The sequence below is a fragment of the Coloeus monedula genome, assembly GCF_965178545.1.
Source record: "Coloeus monedula genome assembly, chromosome: Z".
NCBI lineage: Eukaryota > Metazoa > Chordata > Aves > Passeriformes > Corvidae > Coloeus > Coloeus monedula.
Window position 1 is genome coordinate 12283229 of NC_138822.1, and position 19916 is coordinate 12303144.

The 19916-nt window shown below is 37.9% G+C and overlaps 1 protein-coding gene across 1 annotated transcript in view; it reads right to left on the reverse strand.

Annotated features, from left to right (window-relative positions):
- Positions 1-19916, reverse strand: part of PRDM6 (PR/SET domain 6) — a gene marked incomplete at both ends in the record, with an annotated part of 72581 nt that overhangs the window by 13901 nt on the left and 38764 nt on the right. Inside the window, 3 exons of the mRNA XM_082300880.1 lie at positions 2720-3062; positions 6186-6310; positions 9923-10050. Coding sequence (XP_082157006.1) covers positions 2720-3062; positions 6186-6310; positions 9923-10050 — 596 coding nt within the window. The remainder of the gene's footprint in view (positions 1-2719; positions 3063-6185; positions 6311-9922; positions 10051-19916) is intronic.

Consider the following 19916-nt stretch of genomic DNA (forward strand, 5'->3'; position numbering starts at 1 on the left):
CAGGAGATGATTTTAATAATTTCTCCTATTTGGCATTCATAGTACTTTAAAATAATTTTTATTTATTAAGTGATCTGCCTGTTCAATATGATCATTTATTTCTTACTACTTCATGGAATTATGTCTATTATGGCCTGTTTTATGTCTGCTCTCATTTAGATGTTGTCTTAATCTCAGTTGTTGTATTATCTTTGTTTGGATTCTCAAGCTTCAAGTAGTCTGCTTTTCTCAAATTTCAGAGCATGAATTGGACTCCTGTATGGATTCAAAGGTGTTTTCCCTGCACAGCATATCTGAAAAACAAATACTAAACCAGAACAGATAGACTAAAGTCTATTTCCTAGAGATGACAGGCCCTGCTGCTTCAGTCACATCAAAGATGCAGTGACCAGTGTGCTCACAAATTGCTGACAACGAACTAAGAGCTGTTTATCAGCTGGAGTGGTGCTGCAGATGTCATTGAGAAAATAAAAACCAGAGAGATGCATCCAGTACTTTGGGCTGGTATTCTTTCACAAATCATACCTTACTTTCATGTCTCCTGGAAATTTTGTGCAACACTTTAAAAATTTTTCATCTAGAGTTACACAATATGTTTAAGAAACCAAAGGCAACTTTTTCTAGATACTGTATCACAAAATAACTGGTACCGGCTAAAAGACAAAAAGTTGCCTGTGATGTAAGCTCAAACTGTAATGATTTCTAAGCAGGGATATGAGAACCCTGATCCCAGGGCAGTAACTGTTATTTATGGTAATTTCAAACATGGAATGAATTGCAATGACCTTAAACATAGCAAGATGATTTCCTACTATGCTCTAGGGTATTCTGAGCTGACAGTGCTCCACACTTTCCTGTGGAAGCTACTAGTCAGGTGGGCACAGGAGAGACTGAGAGGTGAGACATCATGAATCAGCCCCCTACTAATGAGGATGTTCACTTTAAGAGTGAAGACCTGAAATCCAGTCTGTGTTTCACACAATATTTGACACAAGCTGCTGAAGAGAAAATAAATAAAAATAAATGAAAGTAAATAAAATTAATTTTAAAAACTGAATCTGTAGCCTCTGAGATTAAAGATCTAATGGTAAGACAAACTTATTTTCTTTCTCTGACAAAATGAGTATTTGACTGTCGCCCAGAGTGCAGAATAGTACCATTAAAAAAGACTCTTCTTCATTAACTGCAACTTGCTTCTTCATAAAGGGAGAGGGGTTCAAGTAAAGGATGTAATCTAGGTGTCACACCTGATTGGATCAATCACTGAAAAAGTATGTGAAACACCTCACAATGTGCCTTTTCTAGTCTCTAGGCTCTTCCAGACTGAGGCACCATTTTATGCTTTACAATATGCTTAGGGTGCTTTAACACTGGAAACATGAAAGTCCAGGATATTTAGGAGCAGATGTTTCAGGACCAATATTCTACATTGTGACACTTAAATGGCCAGTTGAGTCCTACAGCTTCCTTAGCAAGGCATATGCTTCTGCTTAGGCCAGCCTAAAATCCTGAAAATGTTGAAAGGGTTTGTTTTCTTTCACAATATTATAAATTCTTTAATTTCTATGAAGATTTGCTTAGAATCTAGTTAGCCCCTAGCATGTTTGACATTTCTTCTGGAAAAATGGACTTATTCTCTAATATCTCCATACCCACAGAATCACACAAGCATATGTGTACATGTAGATAGTACACAAGTACACAAAGAGACATAGACATGCACACAAACACATGCACAGACTCACTCTTTGCTACTTTTTGGTAGTGTTTTGTTAACTGTAATTCACAATTAAATCCTGCTTTTAGAACAACCTTCCAGGGATTCAGCTGTTCTGCTCAAATCTTCACAGCGGAAGAAGAGACAAAACACGGGCAGCCTTTTTTATTGAATTAATTTGATTTTTCTCTTTTGTCCTGCCAGCTATCAAAATTGTCAAATAAACCAGCTTTGATTCATAAATAATGGTTCCATTATATTTACTGTGCCACCGGTCAGAGTACCTGAAATTTTAATTCACTTGTTCAGCTAAATTTCATCCTCAGTTCACAGCCATAAAATTCTGTATTGACAAACTTTCAAACCAACTTTGACTCTGAGGTATCTAGTCAACATTTTTCTTCTGTGTGGATATTAGTTTATTGAATAAGTGGCATCTGTTTTCCTCCACATCACTGGTGGAGTAGGTATTTCCTTTTGACAGCTTTGTACGATTTATGGGTTTGCATGCTATGAAGAAAAATAGTACTAAGCAAAAAATTCCAATTCATTACCTCTTAGTACTTAATTAAGTTCATACGCATTGCACACTATAGCTGAACCCTGAAATGACTGTGACAGCCACTGAGCAGCAAGTTAGATTATGTTTGGAAGACAGAGAGACTTTTAATTTTCTTGACCTCATTTTTTCCATCTATGATATTCATAAATTTTCATTCTATTTTGTTGCTTCCATCAGATGTACCAAACCATTCTAAAAACAAGATTATATCCTTAGCTATTTCCTTTTATCTGCACATTTATGCACCAAATGTTTTTACAAATAGTGAAGGCAAGCAATAGTTTTTATCAGCTTACTTCACACAGCTGCCGATGAATTATGTCATACAGGCTCCCCATAATAATGGTTTGGTTTTGAAAATAATAACAGCTTGATAAAAGAAGAAAGCAGTGGATCTGGCTATCAGTAGATACAGAAAAAAAAGAGAGCCTGGGCTTTACCTGTCGGGGTTCTGCGTACACACATGCATCTGTAAGAGGATCCGCTGGGTGAAAGTCTTAAAGCATTGCCCACATTTCCAAAGATGCCAGTCACTGAACTCAGAATTTAGTTGGCTTGTTGAAGTTGGGCTTGCAAGAACTCGTTGGTTTTTGACACTGATCTGGTTAAATCCTGACTCGATGGACCCAGACTTATCCAGGAGAGAAAAATTTCTGCTACACGGAGTCTGTGGAAATACTACGGATCGCTGTGGAGTGGCAGGGGATAGTTTGCTACTTTTATTAAATGGCTGTAGGGTGTCTTGTCTGGACATGGCCTCCATTACAGTCGAAGGGACATTCACTGGGAGAAAACAAGAAAATTAAATAAGATCCTTTTTATGCCTTTTTAAAGCTAGTTTTAAAGCTAGTACAATTTTGGGAGACACCAAAAAAAATCAACATCCATTTTCTTGACACTACAATGAAACAATTTTATTTTAACAATGTACAAAAAAAAGGGGGGGGGGGGAAGAAAAGAAGGACTTGAGTGAGACAGTGATCTGAATGGATGGTGCTGATTCTGTGACACTGAAATGAAAATTCATGCAAGGGAGTGTCTGAGACTGAAAGGACCCAGAGAAGCCTGACTGTGATATACATTTATTACACTATGGGTTTGTCATCTGAAAGAAAAAGCTGCACCACTTGTGATACCCTGACTCTGCATGTTGCAGTCAGCATGTCTGACTGCTATATCCCAGACATGCGTGAATTTTGAGAGCATGGAGAAAAAATCCCTTCTCGGACACTCCTCAAGATACAAGAGGGCTTAAATATCTACTGCAGCAATAGTTCCCTTATCCTACAAAAGGGTAGCCTCTAAGGATATTATACTATTACATCTCACAAATAGTCACACTGCCAATGCAGTTAAGAAGCCAGGGACTTCACCATGCCTCTAATGCCTGAGTTTAATAGCAGGTAGGTCACCATGAAACACTGCAAAGTATAGGCAGAGAGGCCTTTGTGCACCAGTTTCCCACCTACAAAACAGGCATAAAAATTTTTTCAGGTCCCATGAAAATTGTTTCTAGTCATATGATCATCAGTTAACTCCAGCTTCAGAGGCACTCAGATATTTCAGCAACAAATGCAATATGCTTTTCACAAAGAAGTGATTTAGTGCTGAATTTGAATGTTTTGTGATAAGAAAAGCAGGAGGTCAAGCAAGTAGAAGAAATTGAACAACTGCCTCACACCATGAGAACCATGTAGATCATACAGTGAATAAGGTAAGGGTCCTGTGGAAAAATAGTCAACTGACAAAAACTTGCATCACAATGCAAAAATGAATATAATTTAGGCCATCTGGACCAAGTAACTTCTGATGCTTTCTAATTTTGGACCGCTCAGACTCATGAGATAATATTTTAATGGAATTTTTTAAATTAAATATGTTATTTATATATATATATACGTATGCATACAGAAATTTAGTTACTGTCACAAACTGTTTATGTCTACAAATAGGTACATAGCCTGTACTAAACTCTTGATTAGAAAGCAAAATTCTGGTTTGGTAAGTCATGGCAATAGATTTCTAAGAGCAAACATGAGAATTAAAGTTGTAAGCTGGCATCAGCCAACATTTTTTAATATATATAAAAAAAAGGCAAATTAATATTTGGTAATATCTTAAATCCTGCCAGATATTTTAGGGTTATGTTCTAATATCTATGATCAATCACAATTATTCAAATATTATATTATTATAAGATATTTAGTTTATGTCAGTTGAGGGCCTTCCTAATCTATTCTTTTTTGTAGTATCTGAGAACATAATTTCTAAGTAGAGTTACATCCATAGAGCTGTCTATCACAAGTTTCCAGACATAAAGTATGTCTTCTATGTCTCTTCAGTACCAGGAGCAATTTATATACTATCATTTTGCCCCAATACGCTCAGAAGAAGGGGATCACTTTTTTTTTCTTTTTCTTTTCTTTAAGTTGTACTCATAAAAGTCCACAGAAGCAATGAGATTAGGGTAATAAAGACCTAAGGAATGTAGGCAGAACTTGTGCTAGTGACAACACCCCTGTGCAGAAGATAAGCAGAAGGTACACTGTGGGAGTTTAAGTGGGACTTAAGTCCTATACCAGTCTGCAGCTGGCTACATGGTTAGAGATTAATTTCATCTACTCATGTCTCTCTGGATGAAACTCTGGTTTGTCTCACAGCAAAACAGCAAGTGACAATATTCACAGATTTTAGCCATAATGCTCTGTTTTTCAAATAAAATTTTTGTAGTCTTCAGCTCCTGAAAAAAAAAAAATTCTATATTGTACACTGCAGAGCATGACTTTCATCAGCAAATATTTCTGCCAGTAACTAAATGTCTTTTAAACTTTTCTCAAGCCCAACAGATTTGAAAACTCAAGATGGGAAAGGATGTTTATTTTTGACAGTTTAATCCCTGCTATCTTGCTGTTTAATTGCTTCATGATTCAGTATTTGAGTTGCTACAAGACGCTAGTTCATCCTAGCAGTTCATCCTGTTTAAGTGTCCAAGCACAGGACCAAAACCATACATTTTATATTTATTAAGTGTAGGCGGTCACAGGGTTACCTTAAATCAAAGTCAATGAGTCCATTATTGTTTTCTTCCACCACATAGATACATATAGTTGCCAAAATGCATGCAAACTCTAAACAACTCTCACACACAAGCAGTAAAACTGAAGGGTGTTCCTGAATCACCTATTTCGATCACAAAGTATCCAGCACTAGGTTGCATTTGTATCATAAGTTGCATGCTTAGTTTCATGAGGATTCCTAGCAAACTAAAAGTAAAATATTGAAAACAGGTAAAAGAATGGGTGAAAATGGGGATGGTCAGAATGGAACAGAGGTTTATTGTCATTTCAAGGTATTTACATTCAGTTGATATTTTAAAAAGCTGGTTCTTATGTTGAACCACAAGGATCTAAACTCTTAAATCAGCCAGCCAAAGCTTTTCTCAACATGATCAGAGGTAATAGAACAAAGAATCACTAACAGAGGCCCTGTGGGCTTGCAATGCATTACTGTTTTGGCAACACAGTGTTTTGTGATAGGTCTGGCAACAACAGGAAGAACCAAACAAACTGTTTGCAATAGATTAATTAATCACTTATATAGAAAAGCGATTCTAGCCGTACCATGATTTTGCCCACTTTAAGTATATCAGCTTACCTTGAATATACTCCACTTCCATTAAATGCTGTAGAATCAGAGAATCATAGAAGGTTTTTAGTCGGAAGGGACCTTAAAGACCCTCTAGTTCCAACTCCCCTGCCACGGAGAGGAGGTTGCTCAAAGTTTCATCAAGACTGGCCTTGAACTTCCAGGGACAGAGCACCCTCTAAAACACTCTATGGATATAGCTGATTAGGCATGAAAGAGGAAGTATGACTTACAGAGGTAGAAATATAAGGAAGAACTTACAATTCTCATCTTGTGCAATGCACTGGAGAGGGATTCCAAAGAAAGATGTGTAGCTGTCATTGTACCACACCAACAGCTCAGTGCCCCTGGGGATATCTATACAAGCCCGGTAGAATATATTTGACCTAATTAAGAGAAAAAGAAAACATTGCGTAATTTAGGAATAGAGCATTCTCCTCTTATATTACATGGTATTACAGTAGAAATTCTTTGTTTTGGAAGCATTTCTGCAGATAACTAAATGAATAACCTACTGATTGTTTTTAAACCAAATCTGTCATTAGAGAAGGCCTTTGTTCCTGTAGCACAGGCTAACAACAACATTACAGGCAAGTTTGCACCTAACATGTACAAAACACTAAGGTTTTAGAAGAACTGAGATTTTATGAAAATACAGGTATTTTCTTACAACATCTGTGTCAGGAGGATTTTAGAATGGTAGATTTTGCTTACACATTATAAACATCTGAGTGGTGAGCACAGATCAGCAAGTTCAGCCATTTAAACAGCCTCGCATTTGTCATCTAAGCTAATGTTAACTTATTTTAGGGTAAATAGAAAACAGCTCTTTTATGTGAATAAGTTCATTTAGCAAGACCATTGAAGTAGTGTGAAGTGACCTTTCATGACAGTAATATACCATCAAAAGAGAGATCTTGGATTGCTAAGAACAGACTTTGACTTAGGGGAAATGAAAAATTGGGGTTAATCGGATCACAAAGCCATTAAATCTTCCTCTGTGTGGACCATGAGGGCAGTGCCAATGATCCTTTAGTATGTATAAATTAGTATTACCATAGGTGTGATATCACATTGTTCCTGTGAGAAAAGACTGGGTATTTCTAGACCACTAAAGTGGGAACATAGGGGGGAAAAAGGGAAAAATCCTAATGCCTTTAGCATAAAAACAAGAGCCTTATACTGATCTTGCACTGATACAAATAGCTTCAGAGTGATACTTCTGCAGTTAACAGATTTACATGGCAGCAAAGACTGTGTAAGATTAGAATCAGGCACAAGATAAAAGACAACTATTATCAGTTTGCAGTGGCTTTTCCCTTATGCTTCACATGGAAGAGTAAAACACACTCCTGTGAGATGGATAGAAATTCAATATATACAAGAAGAATAGTCCACTCTTGCTGAAAGATTACATACCAAAATGATACAGTCAAAGTACCAAGAAATGACCATTTTTTATAACAGCTTATGTTAGGCAGAAAAATATCTATAGACAAAAAAAAAAAAAAAAAGAAAAAAAGTTAGGCCTCAACCAGTTTTCTGAGTGAAGAATTGCTACAAACATTATTCTGAAGTTCAAGATAAAAGTGTTTAGGGTTGGTAGGCCTTAAATTTAGACTTTCTATAAAGAATTGGCTGTAGCAATGCAATTTGTTCCTTGTATAACACTGCAGACATAAGGAGAATCTTCTACCACATTTTTCATGGCAGTGAGATATGCACTTGTCAACATATTTTGTCACCGCAAAGTGGCTCTTGGCAACAGGATCATAAAGATCAATAAAAAAGTGCAGATTCTCAATATTTTACTAGCAGCTGCAAAAATTTCATTTATCTTGTTATTTTCCTCGCTTACTGCCACCCTGTCTCATGAGGGCACTGCTAGCTAAGCAGAACGGTTTTCTTAGCCTTCTATGAATATCTGACAAAAACTCTCCCCTTTGTGTCTCCCCTTCATCTTCCCTCCTCCTCCTTCTCCTCCTCCTCTCTCTTTCTTCCCAGAGCTATGCATTTAGTTAATTCTTTCCACTGTTACATAAAAATGAAAATCGGAGCCACACTATAAATTACCAGCATCTCTTAACTTGAGAAAAATTGAGTCTACTTTGTACTTCACCCTTGTAACATTTCATCTCTCAGTTTGGCTTCCCTTAACATAAACACAGCAGCCCAGCAAATGAATGTGCTAAAACCAAATGACACACTTTGCTGCTGAAAGAGCAGAACTGTTTTTGAGCAATGGGTGGTCTGTGGGGCTTGAAGTGGGCAGGGAAAAAAAAGTGTAAGTGTACACCGTCCCTTACAAGTGTGCAGAGCTTCCAAAACTCGCAGAAATCTCTGCATGCTGAAGTACATCAAAGGGATTTTTCCCTTTTCGGATAATATTTCCTTTGCTGACATGTATTTAGTATTGTGGTTGGATGACTCATAAAGATAGCTTCATGGCGTCCCAACGCAGTTGAAGCAGAACACATGCCAACAAACATTATTGTCAGCCTCAAAATAAAAACAAAACGTTCAGCTAAGGGTCAATCAATCAAGAGCACTTTGAAGAAAATTCCATTTAGATATTACAAATCATAACAGAATGAATTTAAACCAGCTGACTTTCTGTGAGGAGGACGTCCATGTACAATAAAAATTAGGCTGGTTTTTCAGTGTCCAACTTTTCTATTTTCTTACACTTGGATGCAGTCACTGGTGATGGATGCCAGTTTTTTAAATTGTGTTTTTGTAGTTCATTTTATAAAGATCTGAAGTAATCGAAAACAGATCAACAGAGGGAACTCTAAGTAAAAACTCCATCATGAAAGGAGAGTTGTAAAATCCACTTAATATTGACAGATGTGTAATGACTTTCTCATGCTCACTTATATATATATATATATATATATATGTACGCATCTATTTTTTTTCTTATTTTTATACGTATACGTGCACGCACATATCACCACATTGAGAAATAGTCCGCAAGATACCTACAAAAATACTCCTTCATCACAACAATCTTTTTTCATTATCCGGTGTGTTTATTTAAAATCCAATGGTATTTTAGCTATAGATAGCAAATATTTAAGTATATAATAAAATATTTGTAATGTATAAATAGGATAGTTATTTTTTTAACTGCAGCATTATTTAGTCAACTGGCCAGAGAATAAAAAAGTTGAAAATGCAGCTGAACAATTTTACCATTGTTAAATTGGATCTCTATGGGATAATCAAACTTCATATATTTCATTTTAGCTTGCTTTCGTATGTTTTATTTTTAATTTTAAAGGTAGTTTAAATAAGATTAAGATTTTTCCTGAATAAAAGAAACTCTGCTTTCTAAAGCAACCAGAAAAATTCATTGCTCACTGTGACTGGCAAGCCTGGGGCATTCTTTGATGTACTTCCTACCACGTTTAATAAGGCCAAGCAGTTGCTTCTGATTCTAAGACAAAAGGTTTGTTTATAGCTGAGATCATGTATTTATGTAATGTGTTGTCTGGGTTTTCTGGATCCATTTGCAAGTACAAAGTAAAATGCACCAAAATTTCTTTACATTTTTCTTCACATTTTGACTTTCTCTAGCCAGCCAGACAAGGGGTACAAGCACTAGCAATCTTGGTTAGCAGGTGCACTCAACATAAAAGCTCACCTCATGACTGACCCTCAGGGTGCCTCTGGGAGCAAAACTCCTTCCCTGCCACTTTTCCCCCTCCCCTATCACACACATCTCTACTGAGGGTGGAGGACTGCTTGTGTTGGCTTGCCTCTGATGAGACTATTTGGAAAAGTGCAGAGAGCTCTGTGTGGCGTGGTGGTCACACAAGTGACACAGGGCTGCCCTCACTCCCTGGAGCTTCACCCTGCATGTGTTGCCCCACGTGAGCACATCCTCCAGAGCTCTGAAACTGTCTTTGCAATCAAAGGCAGAAGTACTTCTGAAAGTTACAGTCTGATAAAACATTTTCATTTTGCGTCGTTGAGTGAATCAGAAACCACTTTACCTGTACTGAACCACTGTTAAGTTCTGCTCCCCACAGTGCCTCGCACATCGGATGTACCTCATCCAGCTTGACTTACTGGGTTCTCCACCATCGATAAAGTGCTGCAGTGTCCCATCTTGGTCATATATCTGGGAGAGACGTCACAAGGTCAAGTAGTTAGAACAAATCATCAGCAATCATTTTCACTGCTTTGCTGGTGTCTCTCTGTGGCTTTTCCAGGACTTTACTGCCATGAATTTTGTCATTTGTAAACTGATACTCTTAGAAACATACATGAAAAAGCAGAAAAGTATTTAGAGGGATGCAATTTTATCATGTTTCTCTTATCAAGCCAATCTTTTCATATTAAAAATATTTGTGGTGTCTCAAAGATGTGACCATGTTTCCCAAAGAATATTTAACCTATTTTGACAAGCTGGCCTTAAATAATGAACTGCCAGATAAACAAGAAAATCTGAATGTAAAGCGTGCATTGAAATGGCTGGGACATCTGAACAAGGGGCAGTAGTAATCACTAAACAAGTATCCCTTCTTTCACATCTCAGTTGAAGCAAGAGCATATACTTCAGGAACCTCACATGATATGTTAGGGAGTTGTAGGATTCATAATATGAAAACAAATGAGACTAGAAGGAAAAACGGAGTTGATGATGCCTTTAGGGGCTCCCTTGAGACATATAATTTTTTGAAGTACTAAATGAGAAATCAGTCCTGAGGGAATCATCGTTTTCCTAAACATGACATCTCTGCTAAGGACACGAGAGCCAGTTATGGTAATTTAAAAAAAAAAAGACAGTATTATGTTTCTATTTGAAAGTGGATGCTCTCTCTGAAATCAAGAATAAAGTTGCTCAAGAGGTTCTAAAATGAAAAGATAAATGTTTCATGCACACCTGTCCTACTGACTGTTTTAAAAATGTTATCTAAGTAGGTCTAATCCTAATAAAAGCGTGCTATCTCACAAGATTTTTACTTGTTACACAACTACTTTGTCAAATTTCACAAATGCATCTGAACAGTTAGGTGCCTGTTTGAAGTAAATCTCATTTTCATGCCTTTTTCCTCTCTGTGAACACCATTTGCTTGAATACCCGTATCCCAAAAATGCTACACCATTTGTAATTGTATGAGCTTAAACCAATGTCTTCTTGAAAGTATTAATTTTGCTAACTAAAGAGGATGCACATTACATTGAATTGAACATTTCTAGTATATACAAATAAACAATCTTGAATGTTTATTTCAATATCAAGAGAATAATCTTGAAAATTATGTGGCTATATTCAATACATCCAATTTTTTAAAAGAGTTTCCCACATTCAACATTAAAAATGTTTCCCACATTTCACAAAAAAGTATACGCAGGAATCGAGATCCAGTTTTTTCCTCCACCAAAGGAGAGTGGCAAATTCAGGAACCAGCCTTGCTTTGTTGTTGGCCAAGAGGGACTGTGAGTAATCAGGAGCAATATGCCCATTGCAAGAGGATGAGTGACATAGAAATCAAGTGTCTATTGCAATCCTTATCTTTTGTTCCTGAGTGTCTGTGACAAGCATCAGGTGGAACCTGGCCAAATACTCCTGTGTTGGATAAGCAAGATGCTACCCCAACATGCACTGAGTGAAATAAAGACAGAGAAATCAGGAGTCCTCAGAAGTAAACAAATACTCCAATATCAGGGATGAGGTTTATTTTTTTATGTATAGTAGCATGTTGATTATCAGCACAGACCTATTCTTACGCAAATATCTTAATGTATGTTGAATATGTGAGCAAAATATGCTAAACAATAAAAATCTATGATGAAATCAGAAAAATTCTACAGGAAATCAGCCTATAAAAAGGAAGAGAAGGAAAAATTAATGACTAACAGTACTTGGCTGGAACCAGTTTGGCAGTATCTATGCAAACATTCTCAGCAGTGTTTATTATCTATCCATTTACATGCTGCTTATTCACATAACAATATATGGCTTAATATGAGGCAAAAACAATTCCCATAAAAGAAGAGCTGATAGCTTCCTAATCCCCAGATGATATGAAACAGGAAAGACAAAGAGGTCTGCCATAATCAGTACTGACACTCATATCTTGACACACAGGGTCTTACTCAGAACTTTGTGTAAATAGACAGACATTAACTGATATGAAAAATTAAAATCTGTCATGAAAATATAGGACTGGATCTTTCCTGGGCCTTGGTGAATTGGAAGGACTGTTCTAAGTATTTTCAAATACTTTTTTCTCGCAAGTAGTGATGCATCAAGTGACACTATGCCCTCCTTTCCTAGGAGAAATTACTGACATTCCTGCATAGTCATAATCTATCCAACATCACTCTTAGCCCTGTTCTTACAGGATTGTAAACCCATCTGTAAGGAAGCAGAAGCCCTAAGCTTAGAAGGGAAATAACAATGTCTTGAATCTGTTTATTTGTCAAATTGCACAATACAGGTCAAAATCTGGGAAAAAACAACAAAAACTGGATATACATTATTTTTCATGTCACTATCATGCAAGAGTTCTTATTTATTTTACAGTTCCATAAATCAGGCAACCATCAAAGATATAACTGCCTGAAGAAATCCTCGTGATGGAGCAAACCACAACGTGCCGTAACAGAAAAAGCAAACCTGTAGCACAAGCCGTGAATCCAGGCACTACAGTAAACTATGGATACACATATTCACCCACATTTCTATTACACATGCGTACGCCCTTAAACACTCATAGTACCTATTACAGAAAATACTGCAGAAACCTGTGATAAACTGATGTTACTGGAAGTCTTTTACTACCTCACTAGATCATTACATCCATCTACACTGGCATAATTTTTAACACATTGCCAGAGCGCCACGGCAAAATAAAATACCATTTCTCCAAGTCCCTGCAGACACAGTATTTATTTTTTCTGTATCTCACATCAGTCACTGATCTAAGTAAGGGAAACACAATTAGTTATTTCATTTTTCTACTTTGGTTATAAAGTAGTGTTGGAAGTGTTACCTAAGATTCTTACTGGAACTTTTCCTCTTCTGACACTAAGTACTTGATAAGCTTTGGTTTTGCTGAGTTTTAAGGGTTTTGGTTTTGTTGTAGGTTTTTTGTTTATTTGTTTTCTAATGGAATGAACCAGATTTGTGGAAGAGACTGGAATCTGAAAAAAGAGGACTGCACTCACCTCATTTGACATGCATTACAGTCCCCTTAACAGTTGCCATACAGTTAACTGTCTTCTTAATATGTTCTTGAGTGTTTATGGATATTTTACTGGTATGTTGCAGATCAAGAGACTCAGAAAGTGACACGTATTTTTACTCTGTGAATTTCATCCATTGACTTCAGAATACAACAGAAATGGCTTTATTATCCAAGAAAGTGAGTCCAAAGCATAGTCATCAGAACACAAGTCTTCTCTTTGGTATTTCCTATTCTCTTCCTTGTAAACACCACTTTATTAAATAATCAAGACACAAATAGAGGTCGGGTTCATCTTGTAATGGCATGCAAACATAAATTAGATATGAAGGACTGGAGGTATTACTTGCTGTATTGGTTGCTGATAATTATTTGGAGGACATAGATACAGTTACTTTAATGACAATGATAAGAGCAACATACAATGGCAATAATAGTAACGTAACTTTTAAAGCACAGTGCATCTCATATAAGTGATGCTCTAAAATCTCTGAACACCCATAAATAAGTAAAATAAAAAAGGACTATCTAAGATTTAAGCAGTATTAGAAGACATGGTGGAGTGCTAAAGAGCCTTTTGAGAACCTTCACTTCAGTATTGATAGAGTCAGTACTGCTCACTTGGATCAATGAGGCAAATCTAATTTCAATGCTAAAGATTGTTGCTCCAGTTTCTGGTATAGATGTCGCAAAATTTTAAAGAAGTTCAAATGTAACAGCACAACTGCAGAGAATGCCAAGTTATGAAACAATTAAAAACAATTTCATGGAAGAGGCAGCAAAACCAAAAATAGTTTGTTGAAGTTCTTTCCTCTCTATCTATTGCCTTCCCTTGTTCTCTTTCCAGGGTCTGATAAAGGATTATGTCTTTAGAAATTCTGCCTGCATTTTATTTTGCCATTTAGTCAGATAAGAAAGATATTAACAGATAATTATTTGACCACTCATTTTCATTTCAGGCAATCAGAGAATAGATTGACCTGAAAACAGAATTTTTCTTTGTACATACCATTATCTTCTAAAAGTAGCTATTGGAATATTTATTTTATGTTGCAAGACATCAAAAGAGATGTGAATAAAACCACAAAATATGCAAGAGTTAATTCTTACCATTAGTAGAGACTCCTGCATCTTGCTGTTTGCTGCTATTCTCATTGATACCATGTGCATAAAATCATAGAATTTTCAAATCAGTTACTATGAGTCTTCTCCTCTCAAAAGAAGTTTTGCTCTTGACTTCAATGGGAAGAGTCAAGATAGCAAAAGTGTACCCAAAACTACTGGTAATATGGTGAAGAAGTTGTAACCAGACTGACATGTTAGATGGGGTAGCATTCATACAAGCTGTATTCTTTCTATAACAGTGCATGAACCTACAAGCCACAGTTACATTCAAAGTTTCTTTGCTGACTTGGACATCAGAACTGAATAAGCTCTACATTATGTAAATCTCACTATTGTGAGACCTTGCTTTTGATGTAAAAACACAACAACATCTTCTACAGGTGTCTATCCTAAACAGAAGTTGAAAAAAATGCCAAAAAGAGTAACGGTTATAAGCCTGGCTATATAGCTGACAGTCTGTAAAAGGTGTGCAATTATGGAATCATAGAATTGTTTAGGTTGCAAAGACCTTTAAAATTATCCAACCCTTAACTGGTCATTGCCAAGCCAAGCACTTAATGAAGTCCCTAAGTGCCACAGCTGCACTTTTAAATACCTCCAGGGATGGTGACTCTACCACTTCCCTGGACAGCCTGTTCCAGTGCTTGACAACCCTCCCAGTGAAGAACTTTTCCCTAACATCCAAGCTAAATCTCCCCTGGTGCAGTCTGAGGCTGCTTACTCTTCTCCTGTCACTTGTTACTTGGGAGAAAACACCAACTCCCATGCTGCTACACCCTCCTTTCAGGCAGTTGTACAGAGCATAAGGTCCCCCTGATCCTCCTTTTCTCCAGGTTAAACACTCCCAGCTTCCTCACCTGCTCCTCAGGTACTCCCGACCCTTTCCCAGCTCCATTGCCCTTCTCTGGACACACTCCAGCACATCAATGTCCTTTTTGTAGTGAGAGGCCCAGAACTGGACACAGTTCTGGCCATGTGGCCTCACCAGTGGCAAGCACAGAGGGACAGTTGCTGCCCTGATCCTGTCGGCCACACTACTGCTGATACAGGCCAGGATGCCATTGGCCTTCTTGGCCACCTGGGCACAGTTGGCTCATGTTCAGCTGCTGTCAACTAGCACCCCCAGATCGTTTTCCAGCAAGGCGTCTTTCCAGCCACTCTTCCCCCAACCTGTCCCATCATGCAGGATTGTTGTGACCAAAGTGCAGGACCTGGTGCTTGCCCTTGTTTGACCTCATCCAATTGGCCTCAGCCCATCAATCCAGCCTGTCCAGATCCCTCTGCAGAGCCCTTTCACCCTCCAGTAGATCAACACTCCTGCATAAATTAGTGTAATCTGCTAACTGACAGAAGGTGCACTTGATCCCCTCATCCAGATCATGGATAAAGGTATTGAACAGGCCTGCTCCCCAACACGGAGCTGTGGGCAACAGCACTTGTGACCAGCCACCAACTGGGTTTGGCACCACTCACCTCTACTCTCTGGACACGGCCAGTTTCAATTTTTTACTTGAAGAGTACAAGCCATCAGCATCCAGTTTCTCCAGCAGAATTCTGTGGGAAACGGTGTTAAAGACTTCGCTGAAGACCAGATAGACAACATCCACAGCCTTTCCCTCATCCATGAAGTATGTCACACTTTCACAGAAGGAGACCAGGTCGGTCAAGCAGGACCTGCCTTTCTTAAACCCGTGCTGGCTATGCCCAGTCTTGGTTGTCTGCATTGGCACTCAAGATGATTTGGTCCATGACCTCCCCTGGCACCAAGATCAGGCTTACAGGCTTGTTGTTCCCTGCATCCTTCTTCCTGCCCCTCTTGTAGCTTCATGTCTGCTGGCCTCTGGTCATCAGGAACCTCCCTGATGAGCCATGGCCACTTAAAAATTATTGAAAGTGGTTTAGTGGGCTCTTCCACCAGCTCCTCAACACCCTTATGTCAATCTCATGTGACCCCCCCCCCCACAGACTTGTGTGTGTCTAAATGGAGTAGCAGGTATCTTACAATTTTTCTCTTGATTACAGAGGCTTCATTCTGCTTCCCACACCTGTCTTACAGCTCAGAGGACTGGTTATTCAAAGAAGAACTGGTCTTACTATTAAAGACTGGGTCAAAGAGGGCATTAAGTTCCTCAGCATTTTCCTCATCTTTTGTCACTGTTTCCTCACATATCCACCAAAGGGTGGAGAGTCTCCTTGGCCCCTCTTAAGTTGCTATGCAATTTACAGAAACTTTTTTTTTTTTTTTTACAGCAGGTAAGTTCTACTCAGGCTTTGGCCCTTCTAATTTTCTCCCTGCATAACCTCATGACATCCTTGCAGTCCCCTGGAGTTGTGTGCCCCTTCCTTCCAAAGATCACAAACTCTCTTTTCCCTAACTTACAGCTAAGGCTAATCGTCTTCCCCACCAATTCGTCTTTTGGCATACGTGGACAGCCTGCTCCCGCTCCTTTAAGATTGCCTTCTTAAGGCACATCCAGCTTTCCTGGACTCCTTGCCATTTAAGACTGCCTCCCAAGGGACTCTGTTACCCAGTCCCCTAAACAGGCCAAAGTCTGCCCTCCGGAAGTCCAAGATGGCAGTTCTGCTGATCCTCCTCCTTACATCTCCGAGATCTGAAAACTCAATCATTTTGTGGTCATTGTGCTCAAGATCGTGGTCTGACCACCACATAACCCTCAAGTCCTTCTCTGTTCACAAACAACAGGTCCAGCATGGCACGTTCCATAGCTCACTCCCTCACCATCTATGTCAGGAAGTTATCTTCTGCACACTCCAGGATCATCCTGGATTTTTTCCCATCTGCTGTGCTCCATTTCTAACAAACGTGGGTAAATTGAAGTCTACCATGAGAACAAGGGATGACAATCATGAGACTTCTCCCATCTGCTTATAGAATATTTCACCTGCCTCTTCATCTTGGTTGGATGGTCTATAACAGACTTCCACCATAATATCTGCTGTATTGGCCTTCACCTTTGTTCTTACCCAAAAACACCCAGTCCTGTCATCACCATCATCTTCTTTTAAAGGAAACTGCCGTATCTTCATTTAATTATCTTTTTTTTAAATTCACTTTGGGTCATTTTACTCACTCTCTGTACTAAACTAGTAGTGTAAGTGAAGTTGAATACATGTGTGCTTTCATAGATGGGAGAAGAGTGTTCGGTGGCATTACTGGTAGAAGAGAGCTCTACAGCCAACAGAACAAACAGCAGGGAAGGCTACCTCTCCCATAAGGCTGAAGAAATAGCTGCCTCTTTCCTGAAAAGCTCTGAGACTCACACAGATAACTGAACAGTAAAATTCAGTAATTTGACTTGTCCAAGGCAGTGATTGTTAAGCAAAATGCCAATGAACTCTAGAGTTTATTATGACAAGAGTTTATTTGTTAGAGCTTCTAATTGTGTAAAACTGAAAGCAAACTGGATTGTATACATGACTTGATAACTTACTCATTTAGGTTGGATTTTGTGTGATATACTGGTGCTTAGCTGTCTTTGAAATCAACACTCTGCCAAAGGACCTCATTAGCTAGAATATCTGAAATGTTCAGAAGATTCTGCATGAACCGAAAGAAAGAAGACTACCAGCAGAATTTCTTGAAAAATATTACATTTAAGGAGCATAGTTTAGGCTGAAAATCAAACTACAGCTGGGTTCATATTGATAGCAACAAATGCTCAAAAATGAATGCTTTTAGACTTTAAATGCCTTAATATTAGGAGCTGGGCATCTGCTTCAGGACAGGAGAGCCCTTTCAAATGTGTGTCTTCTCCTTGTTACACACTGAATGAGAAAGGCGTGTAGAAACAATTGTATATTTAACTGTCACTTCCTTCTCACTTCTTTCATTAGCTTGATGACCAAGGATATTCAGCAAACTTCCTAAGAACCTTTTAGTCTCACTGTATAGAAGAAAAATGAAATATAATGGAGCTCAGAGGAAAACTAAAATGCATGGAAAACTCTCCAAATACAGTTTAACTAAAAGGAAAAACTGATGTTGATTTATGACAATAATAATATTTTATAATCACATAATTTGCAAAGACCACATCTCAAACATTGAAATATTTTGTAAACTGCACGCTATCTTTTAGATTACCTATACAGTGAACAGGCAAATTATTCCCAGACAGAATAAAGAAAAGGCCATTCATCACATTGTGATAAATCCAATTTTGATACCTAATAAATATTACTGAATCTGTAATAATCAACTATACACATAAAACTGGTATGCAACAATAGTAGTATACATGTCATCAACCTCGTTCTACTATAAGTGGAAATGTTTGGACAGGTTCCCTTTCAATTGCATGGTCATTATTTCAGAAAGACATTAGTTATAAATACTTCTCGTACGTTCCACTGTTTCTTGATAAGACTAATTGATTTACTTTACCAGTTAAAATATGCCTTCAGATTATTTATGGACAGATAGTAGAATCAAAAATATAAATATGTTACAGATAACATTCAAGCTGTTGTCTTAGGATGAGATAAGAATACTTTGGTTTATTATTATGTGGAAAATTAAAGCCAGTTACTACAGTCTTTGTATCTATATGAAGTAAATCCATGTCAATAACTAGTTACTTGCTTTGAAGTGCTTCTATTTTTAAAATAATAATTGATGGTATCTCCTTGCCATGTAGAAAATGCAGCAGTCCATTCAAAGAATGATTTTTCTTTATTGAGACATTTGTATTACATGCCATTTGTTTATACTTAGAAATATCATCAAGTTTTCCAAAGCATTTTGAAGTGCTATAAGCAACTAACAGAATAGAAATCTGAAAAAATGAGCAAGGAGGAAATATCAGGAGGCCTCGCTGGTTAAAGTTAACCCAAAACTTTCGTCCAACTGGATGCAACCCCTCTGTGAAAATGCACAGGAATATATCCTAACAGCCAATGATCTTCTTTGACTGCTCACACAATTCAAAGCAATTTTCTAAAATTAGCCATATCTGGTATGGAGCATACATCTTGTAATATGTACTTAATGTTTTTCTCTTTAATCTAGCAGGCATCTTCTAACAAATTTTATAAAAGAGAATACTTGCCAAATAATATTAAAAGCTATTTAATGTTTCTCAAAGGATTATGGCATATGAAACTATAAACATTGGTTTGAACTGTCTGTGCTAGGTGAAAGGCTTCATCTCTCACTTAGACCCCGGTCCAGCAAACACTTATGCACATGTTGTAGCCCCATTGATCTCAACGGGAATACTCGTGTGTGAAATCAAGCATCTGTGTAAGCGGTTGGAGGATTGGGGCCTTATTCCAGAAAGTGTCATGAAAGCAGTGCCCTGCTGATTATGTGGACTTCATAAAATTACTTCTTTTTTAAGTCAAATCTCAGTGGTTTGTTTTGACATTAGCCCGTGGAGGTCCTGGAAGAGGAAAGAATTTCATGTAACACAACAGTGTTACTCAACACCAGGGCAATGAGAGGAAGACGCAGAGCAGAAAAAACACCACACATGAAGCTGGAAACTTGCATGCATGTAAACAGGTCTGTAAAGGACCAGTGGTTTTGCAGTATCCACTGATATCACAGGGCCTTCCCTGTGTGTAGTTTTGCACTCTCCTGACAGGTCCACTGATAGGACAAAAAAAGCTGTGGTGCTCCAGCCATGAGTCATTCTGCAATGGAGAC